The 19,072-nt window shown below is 49.4% G+C and overlaps 1 protein-coding gene across 1 annotated transcript in view; it reads left to right on the top strand.

Annotated features, from left to right (window-relative positions):
* The first annotated feature begins 2,801 nt into the window (after positions 1 to 2,801).
* Positions 2,802 to 19,072, top strand: part of DKK3 (dickkopf WNT signaling pathway inhibitor 3) — a 46,823-nt gene continuing 30,552 nt past the window's right edge. The window contains exons 1-4 of the mRNA XM_019812064.3: positions 2,802 to 2,910; positions 3,424 to 3,668; positions 11,123 to 11,260; positions 14,162 to 14,245. Of these exons, the coding sequence (XP_019667623.1) occupies positions 3,456 to 3,668; positions 11,123 to 11,260; positions 14,162 to 14,245 (435 nt within the window). The 5' untranslated portion in view covers positions 2,802 to 2,910; positions 3,424 to 3,455. The remainder of the gene's footprint in view (positions 2,911 to 3,423; positions 3,669 to 11,122; positions 11,261 to 14,161; positions 14,246 to 19,072) is intronic.

Below are 19,072 nucleotides of genomic sequence, written 5' to 3'. Positions count from 1 at the left end.
CTCCAGCCAAGGGCTCAGCATGGGCTCAGCCACCCCCAGAAAGCTAATGAATAGGTAAGGTGCCACATATCTAGAGGATAGAGCAGTGGATGCTGGGGGAAGGGGCTTTCCCTGGATGTTCAGCAGGGCCCAGCCCAGAGGTTCAGTACCTGAAGAGAACATAGCTAGAAGCCTCATCTTTGCAACAAATGGTGATGTGGAAAGTTCTACAGAGAAACACAGTCACGAGAAATAAGGCGGAAGAGCACATCCGAGTCTCCTTCCAGACCACCCCTTGCTTGCTGTCTGGCTTTGAGGGAATGGCGTAACTTCTCTGAGTCTCCTGCCCTCACTATGGACTTGGGGCGTGTACAGTGCCTGGTGACATGAAGGCCTTGGATACGCTTTCTCCCCACTCGACACTCTGCTGTGGACCCAAGTGAATGAATACTACAAAGAGGCCGTGGGCCCTGTAGGGGAGGAACAATTTCTCTTCTACCTTTGTAGGGTCTCCAGCTGGGCCTACGAACTAAACTGACATCAGGCAGACTAAGAGGAGAAAGGTGGACAAATTGTACTAAAATTCCATGTGAACCTGGGAGCCTTCACAAGAGAATGAGGACCCAGGGAAGTGACCAGAGCAGAAAGCGTATAGATGTTTTAGACAAAGAAACAATAACTTTGTGAAGAAATGACAGGGCAAAGGGCTCTGGGCTTGAGATGGTAAATTGTGGGGTAGCGACTAGATCTGGGGTGGGGGGGGAAAGCTGGTGGAAAGTAAGGGTCATTTTAGTAAATTTGTTTGTACAGATCCATTTTGACATCGGTTCCCAGTACCTACTTAGTGATAAGGACATTCTTCTCTTGCTGGCACAGGGAAGGCACCTCTCTCATAGGGAATTTCATGGTGTTTCCAGGTAGGAAAGGGGACGTCTGAGAGCCTTTCCTGCATCTGCTATTTCTCAAGTGCCTTCAGCTCAAAATAATCAGTATGCCAGGGGCACCTCTCAGCTCAGGTCATGATCTCACAGTCTGTGAGTTTGAGCCCCGAGTCGGGCTCTGTGCTGACAGCTCGGAGCCTGGAGCTGGCTTCAAATTCTGTGTCTCCCTCTCTCTCTGCCCCTTCCCTGTTCATGCTCTGTCTCTCCCTCTTTATCAAATAAATAAATAAACACTCTATCAGTATGCCAAAGTGACATATTTGGGGTGGCATGTCCTGAATTTCTTCGTGTTCAAACACACGTTTTCCAAGTAGTCACCTACAGAATATTTCATTTTATACTCCCAAGTCAGCTCCAACACCACCTGGGCAGTTTATAGCAGAGGAGTTTGGCAGCGAGGGGGTGAAGACTCTCTGAAGCCAGATTCCTGGGTTCGACCACTTACTAGCTACCTGGCCTTAGAAAAGTTTCCTTATTTTTTTTAAAGTTTTTATTTTATTTATTTTGAGAGACACAGACACATCACGAGCAGGGGAGGGGCAGAGAGAGGGAGGGAGAGAGAATCCCAAGCAGGCTCCACAGTGTCAGCACAGAGCCCAGTGTGGGGCTCGAACTCATGAACTGTGAGGTCATGACCTGAGCTGAAACCAAGAGTCGGATGCTCAACTGACTGAGCCACCCGGGCTCCCCAAAAGTTTCCTTATTAGTAAAATGGGAATAAAAGCAGTAGTACCAACCTCAGAATTAAATCAGTTAATTTGTGTTCCTGGCACACAGCACTCAGTAATGGTATCGCTTTATCAAAATACTAATAGCTATTGTTATACTAATGAGCCCATCCATTTCTCAGGGGCCAAGTGTGTATTATGGCTGTGGCCCTAGTGACACAAAGGTGAGCGAGTCATTCTCTGCTTCCTAAGGGCTCCTGGTCACTGCAGGTGGGGGGGGGGGGGGAAGGGAGGATGGGCCAGTGACCAGACAGACCATGGCAAGGCTGGGGCAATGGGACAGCACATGGTGCTGGGGAGCTAGAGGAGAAATGGGGAGGAGCCTGGAGAGCACTGGAGAGACTTCCGGTTCTTTAAAGATGGGGAGAAGTCAGCTAGATGCTGGGGAGACTGCTGTGAATAAAACAAAGTTCTGCTCTCACGATGATTCGCCAACATATCCCACTCACCACATGCCCCGCACTTTTCTGCATGCGTTATGCTTGTTAACTAGTAGGTCCACGTGCCACTCTAACCTCCTTTTTCCGTTTGGACTAACCGGAGCGCAGACAAATCTGATGACTTGGCCAGACTGGTCAAGGAGTGCTCCCAAGGAGCAGACTGCTCCCAAGGAGCAGACTGCTCCCAAGGAGCAGAGCTGGGATTCACACCAGGCAGTCTGGCCGCCGCTGTCTGGCCTCAACCACTCTGCTGTGTCGCCCTAGAGGAGCTTGCTCACATTCTCACGACCTACTCCGGGAGCTACAAGTGGGTTTTTTGTTTTGTTTTGTTTTGTTTTTTTGGCTGCAGTGAGGCGTCAAGCACGGCAGGCGTGTTAAGGCCAGCCTGTGAGGGTCCTCGGCCCCCAGGCTGGGGGGCTGGGGCTTTACCCTGCATGCTGGGTACAGGATGGCTTGGAAAGGGCAAGGGGGACGCGGGGAGAACAGCCTCCCCGCGCCTACCATAAGCTGTATCGAGAATCCAGACCAGGGATGACAATGGATAGGAATGGATGCAGGGAAGGGGCGGCTCACGCGGCCGAGGAGGCAGGCCTGCGGCGCGGGGTCGCGGTCGCCCGGCCGGCCAATGGCGTGGGACTGGGCGGCGGCCCCTCCCGCGGGGCGGGGGCCGGGCGGGCGGGGCGCGCTGCGGGCTCGCCGGGTACCAGCGCTGCCGCATCCCTGCGCGCTCCCCGCCCCCGCGCCGCTCCCGTTCCCGCAGCCCGCGGCGGCGTCCCGGCGAGGCCTGGCAGGTCCAACCCGAGCGCGGCTCTGTCCAGTTGGGTGCGTGAGGGACGGCGGCGGGGAAGGGGCGGCTCTGTTCGGTCTCGTCTGGACCGGTGAGGGGCCGGGCCCTCGACCGGGTTCCGATCCCGCGGGGAGGGTGCTGACGGGCGCTCGGATCGCCCCAGAGTGGGCTGCCCAGGGCTGGGCTGGGAGTGGGGTCGTGGCGCTCGAGCTGCGCTGGGACCTGGTCGTGAAGGGGCAGTTCTCGAACCGGGGGCGGCGGGGGCGTGAGCGGAGGTGTGGGGGGAGCGCCACGGGCGTTGGGGACTAGGCTCTGTCGCTGCTCCGGGGAGGGGGGCATCCCTGGGGGCCGGGGAAGAGCTCAGCCCATGCTGGAGGAGGGGGTGGGGGTGCGGAAGGGATGGAGCGGTGGGGGCGGGGGGCGCCGCGCCCCGAGGGCACTCTGGGGGTAGAGGGGCGCCGGGGGCGGGCCGGGGTGCAGGGCGGGGCGGGGCGCCGGGGCCGGCGTGGGGGTGGTCGGCTCGCCTCTGACCGCGTTCCGGGACGCAGGCGGCGGCGGCGGCGGCGGGCGCAGAGCGGAGATGCGGCGGCTCGGGGGCACCCTGCTGTGCCTGCTGCTGGCGGCGGCGGTCCCCACGGCCCCTGCGCCGGCTCCCACGGCGACCGCGGCTCCCGTCGAGCCCGGCCCGGCTCTCAGCTACCCGCAGGAGGAGGCCACCCTCAACGAGATGTTCCGCGAGGTTGAGGAGCTGATGGAGGACACGCAGCACAAACTGCGCAGCGCCGTGGAAGAGGTGGGTGCGTCTGGCGGGCGGGCGGCTCGGGATAGCCCTTGGCTGGGGGAAGCAGTGCTCGGAGCGCTGGCCGGGTTCCTCCGTTCCGCGAAGGGGCTGTAAAGAGCGGGCAGCAGATTCGGAGTGATCCGGCGGCAGCGCAGGGTGATCTCAACTCCCGTCTCATTCTGACTTTCCTGCCAAAAGATCTGGGTCTGGGCCTGTTCGCCGAGAGCCTCCGGCTGGGCTCACCCCAGGGGCAGCCGGGGTCACCACCTGCTTACAGGCCGCTGGCCACTACCCTGCAATTGTCTTCAAGTGTGCAGTTGTCCCCTCCCCCCTGTCGTAAGCGGATGCTTGCATGGCCCCTGGTATTCCAGCGCTGTGGTTTTGCAGAGAGGCAGAGGAAGCTCCAGGGATGTCAAGTTCTAGCTTGTACGTCGGGCTCTGAACTTGTGCCATCTTCTCAAGACATAGTTAGGATGCCACGTGAGGACAAAAAGCCCCGAAAGCTTTGCCGTGTGAGGCAAAGAAGGAAAATCAGAATCCTGAATCCCAGCAGTGTGCGTTTTCAGATGTGGGGTGGGGGTGGGGAGGGCAATGTGGAAGGCAACGCACCTCCACCTCAGTAGTGCTTTGGAGTCAGTCCTGGGCTCAAGGTTCTCCTCTGCCACTGACTAGCAGGGCGACATTGGGCAAGTCCCTTAACATCCTGTACCTCGGTTTCCTGTTAGAACTAAATGCCATGGTATGTGTGGGCACCTGGCATATAATAGGTGGGCAATATACAGCAACTGTTATTATCAGGTACCAGATACCTTAGCAAAACTTTGCCTGGCTTCTTCTTTCCATCACCTCCCAGGTCCAGACACTATGGATGGCATCCCCTATGGTGAACACCCATTTGTCGTCAGGGCAAGAGGTGCAGCTGGCCCAGCCCTCCCAGCCCAGGTGTTAGGAGCTGTCCCTGGTGCCTGGGGTCGGTGGGCATGGTCACTGTCCGGCCTGGTTCTGGCTGTATGTAGCCTGTGTTTGGAGAGAAGCCAGCCATCCCAGTGAAGGAGTCAGCAAGAGACCAGATGTCCAGGCTGGGGGCGGGGGGTGTCAGGCATCTTCCCACCCATTTCTCTACATTCCATCTGGACAGAGCCTTAAATGCTAGCTCTGGTCTACCGGGTCAGGTTGCTTTCTCCCCACAATCTGCGTAGTTTGGGGATATTTCCCCTTCCTTCCCACAGCAGTCAGCCTGATGGAGTATGCAGTGAAGGGGACATTGGATTGGGAGGCGGCTGTGTGGGAAGCTGTACTGAACATCCACTGGACAGGCCAGGTTCCAAAACCCATGGACAGACGTTCTATTTCCTGTGAAGGCAATAGAATCATGACATGGAACAATTAAAAGGAGAGGGGAATCAGATGGACCCTAACGTCTCTTACTCTGCCCCTTCATATTAATGGAGCTCGTGATCCTTCTGGTGCCAGGGTGGGTCATCTGCTTTCTTTCTCTGGGTTCCAGGATTTTCCCTGTTGCACACGGATTCCCACTGAGACTGATGAGGTCAACTCCATGTTTTTATTCCGTGTGAACTTGTTTGTGCAGCATGGTCTTCTGATGGTGGCGCTTGCTGAGGGAGATGAGGGAGAAGCAGGGGCCTCTTTAATCCTGCTCATTGATCAGAGCAGTTTGGGATCAGCAGCTCTTAGTGGCCTGTCTACTCCATGGGAGTTGTCCTCATTGTCTCTGCCAGGGCCCCAGCTTCCTCCCTCCAGATGCACCTCTGCTTGGGTTGTGAAGGTGGGCTGGTGGAAGTTTGCCACCAGGGGATCTGCTGGCTGCTACCTCTGTCCTGCTCAGTGGTCACTCCCCAGAGAGTGTCCTCGATGGCAGTGAGGACAGGTTGAGAGTGGCTGAACACCTGCATGGCAGGAGAACAGGCCTGGGAATCAACCTTTCTCCGTCTGGTCCTAGCTCTGCCACTTACTAGTGGTGGGATTTAGGAAATGTCCCCCCGCCTCCGTTAGGCTAAGGGGGGATGTAAACGAGAGGATGCAAGTAAAGCAAGTTGTCTGCTGTCTAAAATGGGATTAAGTAAAACTGTGTAATAGAAGTCACCCCCTGAGTTTGCGGTCAGGGTTATGGGAGATTGTTGGTTCCCAAGAAGAAATGGCTGTCATTGTCATCATATTAATAGTACCAGCGTGGATGATGACAAAGAACCACCAGTGTCTGATACTTAATAGAGTCTCAATAGATTGTAGCTATCAGTATTAATTTTTTAAAAAGAGACTGCTGGAGGGGTGCCAGGGTAGTTCAGTCGGTTAAGCGGCCGACTTTTGACATGGGCTCAGGTCATGATCTCCCAGTAGTGAGATCGAGCCTCCGAGTTAGGCTCTGCATCGAGCATGGACACTGCTTGGGATTCTCTCTCTCTCTCTCTCTCTCTCTCTCTCTCTCTCTCTCTCTCTCTGCCTTTTTCCCACTCATTGACTCTGTCTCTGTCTCTCTCTGAAAATAAGTAAGCATTAAAAAAAACTAGAAGTGACTGCCGGAAAGCCCCTCACATCTCATAAATACAGGATAGTTGCTATTTACTTCCCTGAGGAAAGGACCAGGACAGATGGATTAGTTGTTTACATAGTTGCATAATGAATCTGCTTTCAAGTAATTTCCTGATATTTTAAATATCCCAGCTGACTCGAGCTGCCGATTACTTTTTTTTTTAATGTTTATTTTTGAGAGAGAGACAGAGCATGAATGGGGGAGGGGCAGAGAGAGAGGGAGACACAGAATGTGAAGCAGGCTTCAGGCTCTGAGCTGTCAGCACAGAGCCCGGCACGGGGCTCAAACTCGTGAACTGCGAGATCATGGCCTGAGTCGAAGTCGGATGCTTAACCAACTGAGCCACCCAGCACCCCAAGCTGCTGATTACTGTTAAGGGAAAGATGAAGTTAACTGTACTTGTAGGATCATTATTGGGGGAAGCATATGTCCAAATGGTTCAATATAGGCTGTTCCTACTTTGATGTTTTAATATTCTATATGTTACTGATGAGTGTGTTTTGAGGATAAAACCACGTTCTTCCCCTCCCTTCCTTCTGTTCATTGTAACTGACACATTCTAGAATGTTCTTAATCACTTCGGGTATTCCGAGGAAGAGCCCCAATACCAAGCCTCGATTTATCTCCCCAGTTTTTCTTGCTATACCCCTTTAACGGACACACAGAAACAACCAGCTCTAAATGCCATTTTTTATAGCATGCACATTCCTCCTTTATGAAGCAACTCCTATTGCTGTAGGCTTAAGTTTCTCTTGCTAGTGGCAGTAATAGTTGTGGTTGAAATTTCCATTGTAAACTGTACTTTTAGTTCATGGTGCCATTAGAGAACTATATTAGCTCATTCTATTGAAATAACCACTGGTTGAGAGGGAGAAGGTTTTATAAAAAGAATCTCTGCTCAGCCCAGAGCAAACTTTAGATTTGGTAATTTGTCGATTATTCGAAAGCCAAACTGGAGGATTCAGGTTCCAATGGGAATTTTAAAAACATGAAAATATTCCCTTCTGCTTCTGGATATAGCCTCTCTAGCATCTTCAGCCTCCTGCTCTTTCCAGGTGTATCTTTTCTGTCGCTAAACATTCCAGGATCTGTCACTTAAAAAAAATTTAAGGGGCTCCTGGGTGACTCAGTTGGTTAAGCGTCTGACCTCGGCTCAGGTCATGATCTCATGGTTTGTAGGTTCGCACCCCACGTTGAGCTCTGTGCTGACAGCTGGATCTGCCCATGAGTCCCTCTCTACTTCATCATCCACCGTTTTATCCTGTGCCCAACGTGGACCCTGTGCCCCAGCCAACAACACACACCATTCTTGTCCAGGCTGCCACAGCCTTGCCTCCTCATGCCCCTTTCCGTTCACATCCTACCCATTCTTGGAGACCAGCTCAGTCACCCCTCCTCCTCCTCTTGGAGGCCTTTCTTTTCATTTCTTTAAACTCCTGCCTTGCTTCTAGAAACTCATAATCATCCCCAAAGTGGTTTATGTGGGGCTCTGCTATCTCCCCAGTAAATGCATAAGCTACTCAGGGCAGAATCACACTGGACAAGTCACAATATTCGGAGTCAGATTGCCCTGAGTTCTGTCTGAGCTTTGCCGCTTACTAACAATGTGATGTGATGACTTAGGAAGGTCCCTTCACTTCTCTTCACTCGTGTTCTTCATCTGCAGAATGAGGGCAACCACACCTTCCTCCTAGCGTTGCTGTGAATGCTCAGGGAGGCAGGGAAGGCGTGGCGCATTGGCTCAGACATAGCTGATGCCCAAACGTGGAGGCCGTCTATTGTGACGATGACCACGATGATGATGAACCCAGTGATCAAGTTTCGGACACCTTGGCAATCCTCTCAGGGTCAAACACAGCAGTTGCTGACCAAGTCCTCATTTGTGTCTACCAGACTCGCTTCTAGTTCAGTGTTTTTGTGCTACGTCGCGACATGGCAATTCTTTTCCCTTATCCATCCCAGCTCATCAAATGTGGTTGAGAGACACAGGAAAAGAGTTGCCTTAATTAGTACATGAGAGAATAGAAGACAGTGATTTTTTTTTTTTAAATAGGAGAATCTTTTTGAGGATTAGTTTCGAGAAGTAAAAATAGCCCAGAGTCAAAGATAGCAGTGTTGGAAAACTGCCAGCCACCAACTAGAACTTCTCTTTGTGTCTCTCGTTTAAATCCTAGAGAGAGTATCGGATTGGCTCAACTGGCCTTTCTTTGAGTCCAGTCAGCTATGAACTGGTCACATTGTCAACTACTCCCTCGAGGTGGGGCACGGTGGTAAACGCACAAGGGGAAATTGGGTACAGCTTCAGGTTGAATGACATCTCTGGTATAAGTGTCACAGAGGCTCATAAGACTGGAGGATTTGAGACCAGCAGCCTCAGAAATCTGACACCAGGGGCACCTCCGACTTCGGCTCAGGTCATGATCTCACGGTTCGTGGGTTTGTGCCCCACGTCGGGCTCTGTGCTGACAGCTCAGAGCCTGGAGCCTGCTTGGGATTCTGTGTGTGTGTGTGTGTGTGTGTGTGTGTGTGTGTGTATGTGTGTGTGTGTGTGTGTGTGTGTGTGTCTGCCCCTCCCCACTCACTCTTTGTCTGTCTCTCTCAAAAATAAATAAACATTAAAAAAAAGAAAAAGAAATCTGACACCAGAGAAGAACACATGTTCAAGAGGAGCCAGAAAGAGGGGAGACCCTGGGAACTAGTCAGCTGACCCTCTCTCTACAAGGGTCCCTGTTGTACCCAAGAGGTGGGGTGGGGAAGGAGACATAGCTGTCGCCCTACCTGTATCAGGTAAGGGGCTGTCTTGGGGATGTTTGGCTCTTCCCACCCCTCACCACCAGACCCTGCAGCAAAGGTTTGGGGACAAATAATTTATTTGGGAAGTGATCCCAGAAATACTAGAAGGAAGTGGGAAAGTAAGATGGAGGAGAAGAGAAGGAATAGAGACTGTGCTAATGAGCAGGTTACTGCTAGGCACTGAGGCACCACTGGGGTTCAGTCCCACTGGGCGTCAGAGAGACTCTGCCTCTTTGCGGGGAGAAGGGGGTGGGGTACTTACCGGCATAGTCTTTGGCTCACTGATTGAGGATGGTTCCTGGGGTATTAACTCCCCAGCGCTTGAGGTCTGTGCAGGCTGAGCACGCTGAGCTGCTAGAGAGAGACAAAGCTGGTTGTTGGCACGTAAGGGAGTTGGATGCAGGTCACGGGGAGATGGACGGGGCACCAACAGCGGGTGTACAAGGGCCAGGACCGTTCAATGGAAGCATGCTCAGATCCCACGTCTGCCCTTTCCTGACAGTCTTTTTTTGTTCTCTTTATGTGTCTTGTGGATATCCTACAGTGAATTTTTTTATTTTTTTATTAAAAAAATTTTTTTTGACATTTATTTTTGAGAGACAGAGAGAGACAGAGCACAAGTGGGGGAGGGGCAGAGAGAGAAGGGGACACAGAATCCGAAGCAGGCTCCAGGCTCCGAGCTGTCAGCACAGAGCCTGACGTGGGGCTCGAATCCATGAACTGTGAGATCATGACCTGAGCCAAAGTCGGATGCTCAACCTACTGAGCCACCCAGGTGCCCCAAATTTTTTTATTTTTAATTTCTGTAAACATACAGTATAATATTGGTTTCAGGTGTACAATATAGTGATTCAACAATTCTACACATCACTCAGTGTTCATTGGGATAAGTATACATTCAAAAAAAATTTTTTTAACGTTTATTTATTATTGAGAGACAGAGAGACAGAGCATGAGCAGGGGAGGGGCAGAGAGAGGAGGAGATACAGAATCCGAAGCAGGCTCCAGGCTCCGAGCTGTCAGCACAGAGCCCAGCGCGGGGCTCAAACTCACAAACTGCGAGGTCATGACCTGAGCTGAAGTCGGATGCTCAACCGACTGAGCCACCCAGGCGCCCCAAGTATACTCTTAATTCACTTCATTCACTGTTTCACCCATCCCCTCACCCATCTCCCCTCTGGTAACCACCAGTTTGTTCTCTATAGTTAAGAGTCACTTGTTTGTCTCTTTTTTGTCTTTGTTTTTTTGTTTTGTTTCTTAAATTCCGCATTTGAGTGTTATCTTCTGGTATTTGTCTTTCTCTGAATGACTTATTTCACTTAGCATTATACCCTCTAGCTCCATCCATGTTGTTGCAAATGGCAAGGTTTCATTCTTTTTAATGGCTGAATAATATTCCAGTGTGTGTGTGTGTGTGTGTGTGTGTGTGTGTGTGTGTGTACCACATCTTCTTTATCCACTCATCTATCGATGGACACTCGGGCTGCTTCCTTAGTTTGGCTATTGTAAATAATGCTGTAGTAAACATAGGGGTGCATGTATCTTTTCGAATCAGTGTTTTTGTGTTCTTTGGGTAACTACCCAGTAGTGGAATTACTGGATCATACAGTAATTCTATTTTCAGTTTTTGGGGGAACCTTCATTCTGTTTTCCATCATGACTGCACCAGTTTGCATTCCCACCAGCAGTGCATGAAGGCTTTTTTTTTTTTTCTCTACCTCCTCACCAACAACTTGTTGTTTCTCGTGTTCTTGGTTTTAGCCATTCCGACAGCTATGAGGTGGTATCTCATTGTGGTTTGGGTTTGCATTTCCCTGATGATGAGTGATGTCCTTCACTGATAGTCTTGGGGAGTTATCCAGTCTCCCTGAGCCTTACTCTCCGCATTTGTAAAATGGGTACATTCACACCCACCTCCTAGGGAGGTGGGATTTAAGGCTATAACATATGTAAAACATTTAGCGCAGTGTCTTATTGTAGTGGGTATTCACTTAATGGTATCTATTGCTACCATTATTTGTAATTGCAGAAGAGGACAAGAGAAGTGGTTTTCTTTTTTTCTAGTGGAATGATTTGTATCAAGAGAAAACAATTTTGCTCATTAAGTTCATTGATTTAATAGATGGAAGCAGAAGAAGCTGCTGCTAAAACATCGTCAGAAGTGAACGTGGCAAAATTACCTTCCAGTTATCACAATGAGACCAACACAGAAACCAAGATTGGAAATAATACCATCCACGTGCACCGAGAAATTCACAAGGTAAGCGTGGCCAGGGCCAGCACGATCTCCTTTCGGTAGCACCCCGTCCCATCAGAGAACTAAGGTCTTGTTTACAAATTTGATCCATAAGCCAAAAATACAAATAAGGTTGGTAAAACACAGATTAAAAACCAGAGGGAGTAAGGGAGCTGTTTAAGTGGGAGAGTGGTGTACATATCAAAAACCTAAATTGCTTTTGCATTCAAGTAATAAATTCAACTCTAGGCTGCCTGCCAGTCCAATTGCAAAGAAATGGTCTGGGGTTTTTATCATTTGAAAAAAAAAAGGGTGCAAACAAGTGTCTAGAGAGGTACGTCTCTAGTATTGAATTTGAGGAATTTATCTCATAGGTTTTAATGTATGTATTAGTAGAGAGTTGAAATAGAGTTCATGTTTGGTGAATAGATCTTCACTGTTTCCTTAGGAGGAACTCAGAATGTGATACACTCCATCTTCAGAATGGAACGCCTCTATTGCCATGAGATTGAACATCTTTTCATTTGCTGGTTATCCATTCAAACTCCCATAGCAGAGTTTTTCCCAGCCTGCCCCATGTCTAAGTGTTCTTGGTTTAATGTCTGGCATGAAGAACAAGCAGGTTCATTCATTGCCTGACTTGAGGAAGAAAACACCAGAAATCCAGAGGCACGTAGCATTAACCTGCCCTGGCGTGAGAGGTCGCCATCGTGACTTAGGCAGGACCGTGAGGGCAAACCTTGTGAGCCTGGTTTCTCTTGAAGAGAGTCTGGCGTGCAGACATCCAGTGTCATTGTAGAGGCTGTTGAGTTGATGTCCTATCGTTAGCATCAAGGAGCTTGACCTCTAATCTCATCTCAACTCATATACACAGGGCCTGATGGTTCTCCCGAGAGAGTCTCACTTTTGTTCAAGGGCCCAGGTAATGACTTGGTTGAAACAATAGCGTTTGTGTGTCATAGAGCATAAAGGGGTCAATTTTTATGGGCCATTGCCTTGACTGTAAAGTAGCCTTTATGTGGCTCTTCTCCCACTGCCTACTGATGGGCCCAGCTTCAGAGTGTACCCCGTCACCCCCAGATAAATGAATGAGTCACTCACTGAAAAAAAAATCCTTTAGCATTGCTCATCTGAGGACTGCAGAATGTTTCCAAAAGTCATTATTTTATCTTTGTCAAAACCAATGTTAAGTCATTCTTTTTGACAATAACAGGTTTGGCTACTTAAGGATGCTTCTTGTAGATGTTGGAATACCCAAGTGTGAGTCCTTCCAGTAACTAGTATGATTTTGAAAAAATTTTTAAATTTTATGTCCCTCACTAACCATACTTATGAAATAAGTATGTCAATTCATGCGTGACAGTAGCATAAGGGGCAAATAGTTTAAAGTACATGAGAGATCATTGTAAAGTACAAAGTGCTTGCAACAGCAAGTTCTTATATTCCTTTTTTTTTTCCAGTAAATTTATGTTATCAGCACAGCGTACTAGTTCTCCAGTAGGTTCCATGGAGCACCTGTCCTATGCAATGCTTCACAAAAGAGGGACTGGGGGGTGGTGAAACATATTTTGAAAACATTTTCCTTACTTCTCCTCCTAGAGATAGAAAAATGCACACTAGTATATACTAAAGACTTTAAGAAGTCCTGCATGTATAGAACCATAGAATTTTTGAAAATATACCATCAGTTAATCTGGCAAAAATCTGGCATAGAGGAAGAAGACACTGCCTATTTGCTGGAGTGGAGATTTATCAAGATAAAAATATTAAAGGGGCGCCTGGGTGGCTCAGTCAGTTGAGCATCTAACTGTTGATTTCGGCTCAGATCATGATCTCAGGGTCATGGGATCAACCCTCTCATCGAGCTCTGTGCTGAGTGTGGAGCCTGCTTAAGATTTTCTCTCTCTCTCCCTCTGTCCCTCCCACCTCCACTCACACTCGCTCTCAATTTTATATGTGTGTATATATATGTGTGTTGATTATATGTTATATTACATATATGTATATATGTTGATTATATGTTATATATATATGTGTGTATGTATATATTTGGTTAAAATATAGCTCTTCAGAACGGCAGCTGGATCCACTGTGACAGATTAGGCTGAGTTTCCACTTTGTTCTGGATGCAGCCTCCTTGTGATATTAGAGCTGGCAGGAACTTTACAGATGACCTAGTAATGAGGACACTGTGAATCAGAGAAGTGGCTTGTTCCTGGTTGCATGCTAGATGGCTGTTGGTAGCTGAGCCGAGGCTCGAAGAACACAGATCTCCCGTCTCCTGGGCGGACATCCTTTCTGCTCTTCACCACCAGCACGGGTGTTCGATAGACGGGGCCTTTGGTGGGGCAGGAGTGGCCCACGGTGCCCGTCAGGATTTGGGGGGCTCAGCTTAGAGGCGCCTGCTGCTGGTTACAGAATCAGATCCAGACCCCAGATAAGGGAGCCTCCCATTGTACTTAAGCACTTTCTTGATAAAATACTTCGCCAGAATCAGGAAGGGGGTAGCTGTGGGTAAAGCCTGCTTGCTTCTCATGAGAGATGTTTGATTAGACACCCAGACCTGTCACTGTTGAAAAGAAAGTTGACGTTGAGTTTCAGGTGACGAGCCCCAAGACCAATAAAAGCAGCCAGTGCTGAGTATGTGCTCGATGACCGGCTTTGTGCCGAGGGCTTTGCACAGACCTCCCCAGCGCTCTGCATAGCAACCCTATGAGGTAGACTCTGTTATGTTCCTTATCGCGGCACAGAGAGGAGGCCGTCTGTCTGACGGCTTCTGGTGGAGTTCAGAACGAAAGGGGGAGTGGGCATTCTCTCTATTTTGGCAGATGCCCCTGCTTCCAGAAAATGGAAGAAAGAAACCAGCTTGTGGGATGTGCCCAGAATTCCTTCTGTTGCATGCTCACTATACTTGCTCTGCCGTAGATCACCAACAACCAGACTGGACAGACGGTCTTTTCGGAGACGGTCATCACGTCTGTGGGAGACGAAGAAGCCAAAAGGAGCCACGTGAGTTGTCCTCTCTCCTGGGCTCACCCCGGAGGTGCACACCTTTGTTTAGCTTGTGACGGGTGACCCAGACTTCAGGCTGTGGGCAGAAGGGAGCTGACTCTCATTCGCCTCTTCTGCCTCCTTTCTACCAAGATGCCCGGATGCCTGCATTTCTGGCCGGAACGATGCAGTCTGGTAACAGGCTCTGGCTCAGTGCTCTCTGCATCAGGAACAACAGGGAAATGAGATTCAGTTGGTATTTGCATGGCTCCCCCTTAGCCTTGAAAGGGAATAAGGAGGTACCAAGTACATTGATTGGGGGCTCTGGCCATGAGATCTGATGCATCCAACCTGGAATCCCCAGAACCTCTGGTGTGGCCAGGCCTCTTACAAGCCCAGCCCTGGTCAGGCAGTTTGAGAGCAAGAAGACCTCACAGGGAAGCCCGTGGTCTAAGGGAAAAGGGCTGTCCTCCTTCTCCAGGCCTCATGCTCTGGCCACTTGTGATTGTTCCTACTACACAGTGGCCTGCTGCTTTGTCCAATGGCGGCATGGTTTTTATAGAACCACATAGTCCTAATGTTGGAAGGGGCATATTTCACAGGAGGAAAGCCTGGGCACAGGTCGGGAGATGACCTAGTTGGAGTCACTGGTCTCCAGACTCCCAGGCCCCAGGTGGCTCACCTGTACTTTACCTTCTCAGAGAGGTGGCTGGCTTCAGATGCAGATGCCTGATGAGGAGTGGACAAGGTGGCTGCCATGTGACATGGTCAGCGGTAAAAATGTGCTTCCTCTATGGGGACCCCAAGAACCAGCCTGTCTGTCCCCAGGTTCCTGACACAGACTTTAACCACAAGTTCTTACCCTCCAACGTGCAGAACGCATCCCTGGCCTTCACAGGGGATCAAGGATTTTTCTTCACTTCTTTTGGTATTCTCATAGGAAGGGTAGCAGTGTACCCACAACAGCTAGGGAGGTGGTGTTGATGTGGCTGGTAGTTGGTGGGTCCTTTTTGCTTGGTTCTGGCACGGTGCTCATTTACCTCAGGCTGGGGGGTCCAGTTGGTTGTGTGTGATAATGGTGACCCACCATTCAAGGGACCTGGGGGCAAGCTCTGTAGTGAAATGGAAAGAGCTCTAGCAGCGGAGGCTGGAAGCAGGGGTTTGTCACTTACGAGTTGGGTCACCCTGGTCACAGAAGCCTTTGAAGTGAAGATAGGGTCAACGGACGGTCTGGAAGGAAGAGAGGCTGCGCTTCAAAGGTGGGAAGAGAGAGAGGGAAGCAAAAAAAGAAAACAAAAACAGACAGACAAACAGCCACAGGATGTGGTCATGGTACCAAGAGGGAAAAGCTTCAGAGTGTTATTCATTTAGGTCTCTGTTTGGGGCCCCTTGAGGGAAGGAAAGCCTCAGCAGAAACCATGCAATAGAAGGGGTGGGGGAAACAGAACGCTCAGGGCTGTGAACTAGCAAAAATGTCTCTGTTGTCAAGTGTGAGAAAAAAGAAAAAAAAAAAAGCATGTTATTGCACAATGGTACATCCTTTTTCCGGGAAGCTTCCCAGGGCCTTATGATGAACACCTGCCAGAGGCCCACCCCATGCCTCCTCTTTTGCCCTCCAAGTGAGGTGAATGTGTCAGGTTTTGAGCCCTGTGGGAAGGGAACTGAGGCCCTGAGAGTGGCGGGGCGGGTGGGGGGGGGGCGGTGGGGAGAAACAAGATCTTGAAGATCTTGAAGATCTTGAAGATGCTGAGAATGTGCTTGGGCCACACTTGTGTGCTGCCACCAGTGAGCTCACTTCCCAGCTGCCCCCGGTGTGCGTGGCCTTGTGTGCCCATGTGTGTCCATGCTCCGGGGCCAGCTGGGAGGCCCAGAATCCCCACACCTGCCCGCACAGTCTCCTGTGTCCATCCTGTGATGGAGGGCCCACAGCGCCCTTGTGCAGCGTATAATCCCAAACCGGTCTTGTGAATGCAGGTTGACGGGAAGGGATAGATCATAGAAACCCAGTTCTCGATTTCTGCTCAAGAAACTCCTTGAGTTTCTCTGTGGGAATAAATTCCACTTTGCTTATCTAGAAGGGAGATTTGGGGCATCGGATACTTGACTGGCCGGTGTCTGGCGAGTCCCGTGGTCTTTAGAGAACAGACTGGAGACTTTTGAAGTCACCTGTGGAAGGGCTATCATGTGGCAGAAATGGTGGCATGTGTACCTTACAACAGAGCCTCTCTCATTGTTGGTGTGGCTTCTCAAGAGTCAGAGAAGCAAGATCTAGTATCGAATGCCCACAGAATTCTTCCATTCAACTCCTCCTTGGTTCCTGGCTCACCATTGTTCCAACACAACTGAGCTGGGGCTTGGGCATCATCTTTACAGAAACGAGGCACTCCTTTTAGTGAATAGGAAGCCATAAAGACTAGATTTCCTTCAAAGGGACACAAACGGGCGAACATTGTCACTGCTGTCCCATTCTGTAGTTTCTTAATATAATGATTTTTGCAAACGGACGAACATTGTCACCACTGTCCCATTCCGTAGTTTCGTAATATAATGATTTTTACAGTTGGCCCTGAAATGCATTACACGCTGAAGAAACTTTCTCTGAAATGGAAAAGAGAGATTTGCCATTCAAAAGAACAAAATGCTATGCTGTTCAAACCTTCAAATACAGTAAACAGGGGCTGAAGTTTCAGGATTTAAAACGCCCAGATGAATTCAATTAAAAATAATCACCGTGCACTCCATATTTTCCTTTCTTCAAATGCTGCAATGTGTATTAATATGTATGGTAACCCAAGGAGGCCCATGGAAAGTTACAGACAGTAATACTATATGGCTGTCTAGAAAACTTAGCCCAGTATGTGCAAGGTCTTGGTCTGTTTTTACATTCAGATGTGAAAGCGTTTTGTTATTTCACCTGAGCGCCCCTGCGATGGTGATGGGGTCTGACGTCTTTCTGTGAGGCTTTTGTTCTAAGCCCTCAGCCCGGCTCCCTTCACGGGCCAGTGGGTGGGCTGATTGATGTTGGGCTACTTTTGAGCGGAGAGGTTAGGAAGAAAGTGGCGTGCCGGAAGCCAGAGAGCGGACAAGCCATTATGCATAAACGAGAAGCTTTTATTTATAGAACAGTGTCCCCAAACATGAAGCATCTCGCCCAATTAGCCAAGGCACCATTTTGAAGGGACATGTCCTCTCATTAAAATACGGCTCACAACTACAAAGCTTAACACATCATGCATTTGCTGTCTTTTCTGTTTTCACATTCGACTATGATCTAGAAGACTGAGTTTGTTTTTCCAGCTGACTATTCCTAGTTTGAACCTACACATCCAATCATGTACAACCAACTCCAAGATACCACTCAAGACTTAGGAGACCACAGGTACATTTCACTACCCAAAACATCCAGATGGTAGCAGTTTGAGTGACCAAGGCTCCCTTGTCCCAGAGAATGATCAATGCAGACAGTGCCTTTTTTTACTAGAGATGGTGGTCTATGGACAGTGACAATGGAATTCTCCACAAGTGTGAAACCAAATGTCTTCTCTTTTGTGAGGGTACTTTGTTTTTTGTGTCGAAGGCTGGGGAAGTAGAATGGTAAACCATGGCTGGACTTTTTGAAGGCTTATGTTGGTTTGTTTCCCCTTGAATGGTAAACATCTGGTCACCTCAAAGCCCTGAGAGACAGACCCACCAAGCATGTGAGAGAAGAAAGGAGGTTAGTTGACCCCCTTCTCCATTAGGCCTCAGGTTCTCCTTTGCTTCCAACCGTTCATTCATCACAGAGTCAACACAGGTGGGGTACCAGCTTCATTTGCTCCCCATCCCCTGATATTTGATGCTGGAGTCGCCCTTATCAATTTAGTGGAATCGCTGAGGGCACCATGATAACAAGTCACTGGAGGTGTATTTTAACAGAAATGCATTGGGCAGGGCATGAGTCTGTTAGAGAAACTCGGTCAGCTCCCAAAGTCCTTGCCTCCTGTTGGGAGTCTTGTTGGACAGGGAGGCAGGGGTGGCCAAGTCCTGGGAAATACAGCCCTTCCCTGTCTGTGTCCAGGCTGATTGAAGTCTGAACAAGGTAGTCTGAACCTGGGTTCAAACCCTGCCCTGACCCTTACAAATTCTGACCTCTGTGATTCGCTTTCTTTATTTATCAAATGGGGCTAATAATCTCTGGTTGACAAAATTGGGTGAGAATCTAGGAAGGCAGGGTTTATAAAAGCTCTTTGTAAGGCTTGTTATTATTGAAAAGTAATTAAAACTGGGTTCTAATTGGCTTCTCCCCTGGTTCCCAGCAACCTGTTGGAAAAAGAATGGAATTTGCTTGGCAGCTGAGGGTATGTGTAAAAGGCCTCCACTGGCTTCTTTGCTTTGATGTTTAAAGCCTGGGGCTAAGTTCTTCTGAGGCCTGCCTCACCCTCTGAGTCATGGGCTTTGCCAGAAGCTCTGTGCTCAAGTTGACTCACCCTGCCCCCATCTTGTCCTTACCAGTCATTTGTGTCTGGTTTGGGCATTGGGGATACACACTGAAGGAAGGATGGGACACAGTGAATGACAAGAATAGGTGACGGTCAGGCGCTGACAAGTTCCGGGAAGCTGGCAGGATGTATACCGGTTTCTATAGAAAACAGCCGACTTTGGGTTGTAAGGGTGATAGCATAGTCTTGTGTGAATGTGCAGGTCTCCAGTCCTGTAACCAAACATCTGGGTATGTTTGCATTTCTAGATTTATAGTTTGAGTTGACTTTGTGATTTCTGGCCAAGTTTAGGGCCCTCATGCAGGAAAAAAAATTTAGGAAAAATCAAAGAGTTCTGGATCATTCTGAGAAATGGATAAACAGTCCC

This window comes from Felis catus, chromosome D1, assembly GCF_018350175.1.
Source record: "Felis catus isolate Fca126 chromosome D1, F.catus_Fca126_mat1.0, whole genome shotgun sequence".
Lineage (NCBI taxonomy): Eukaryota > Metazoa > Chordata > Mammalia > Carnivora > Felidae > Felis > Felis catus.
This window is presented reverse-complemented; position numbering and strand designations above follow the sequence as displayed.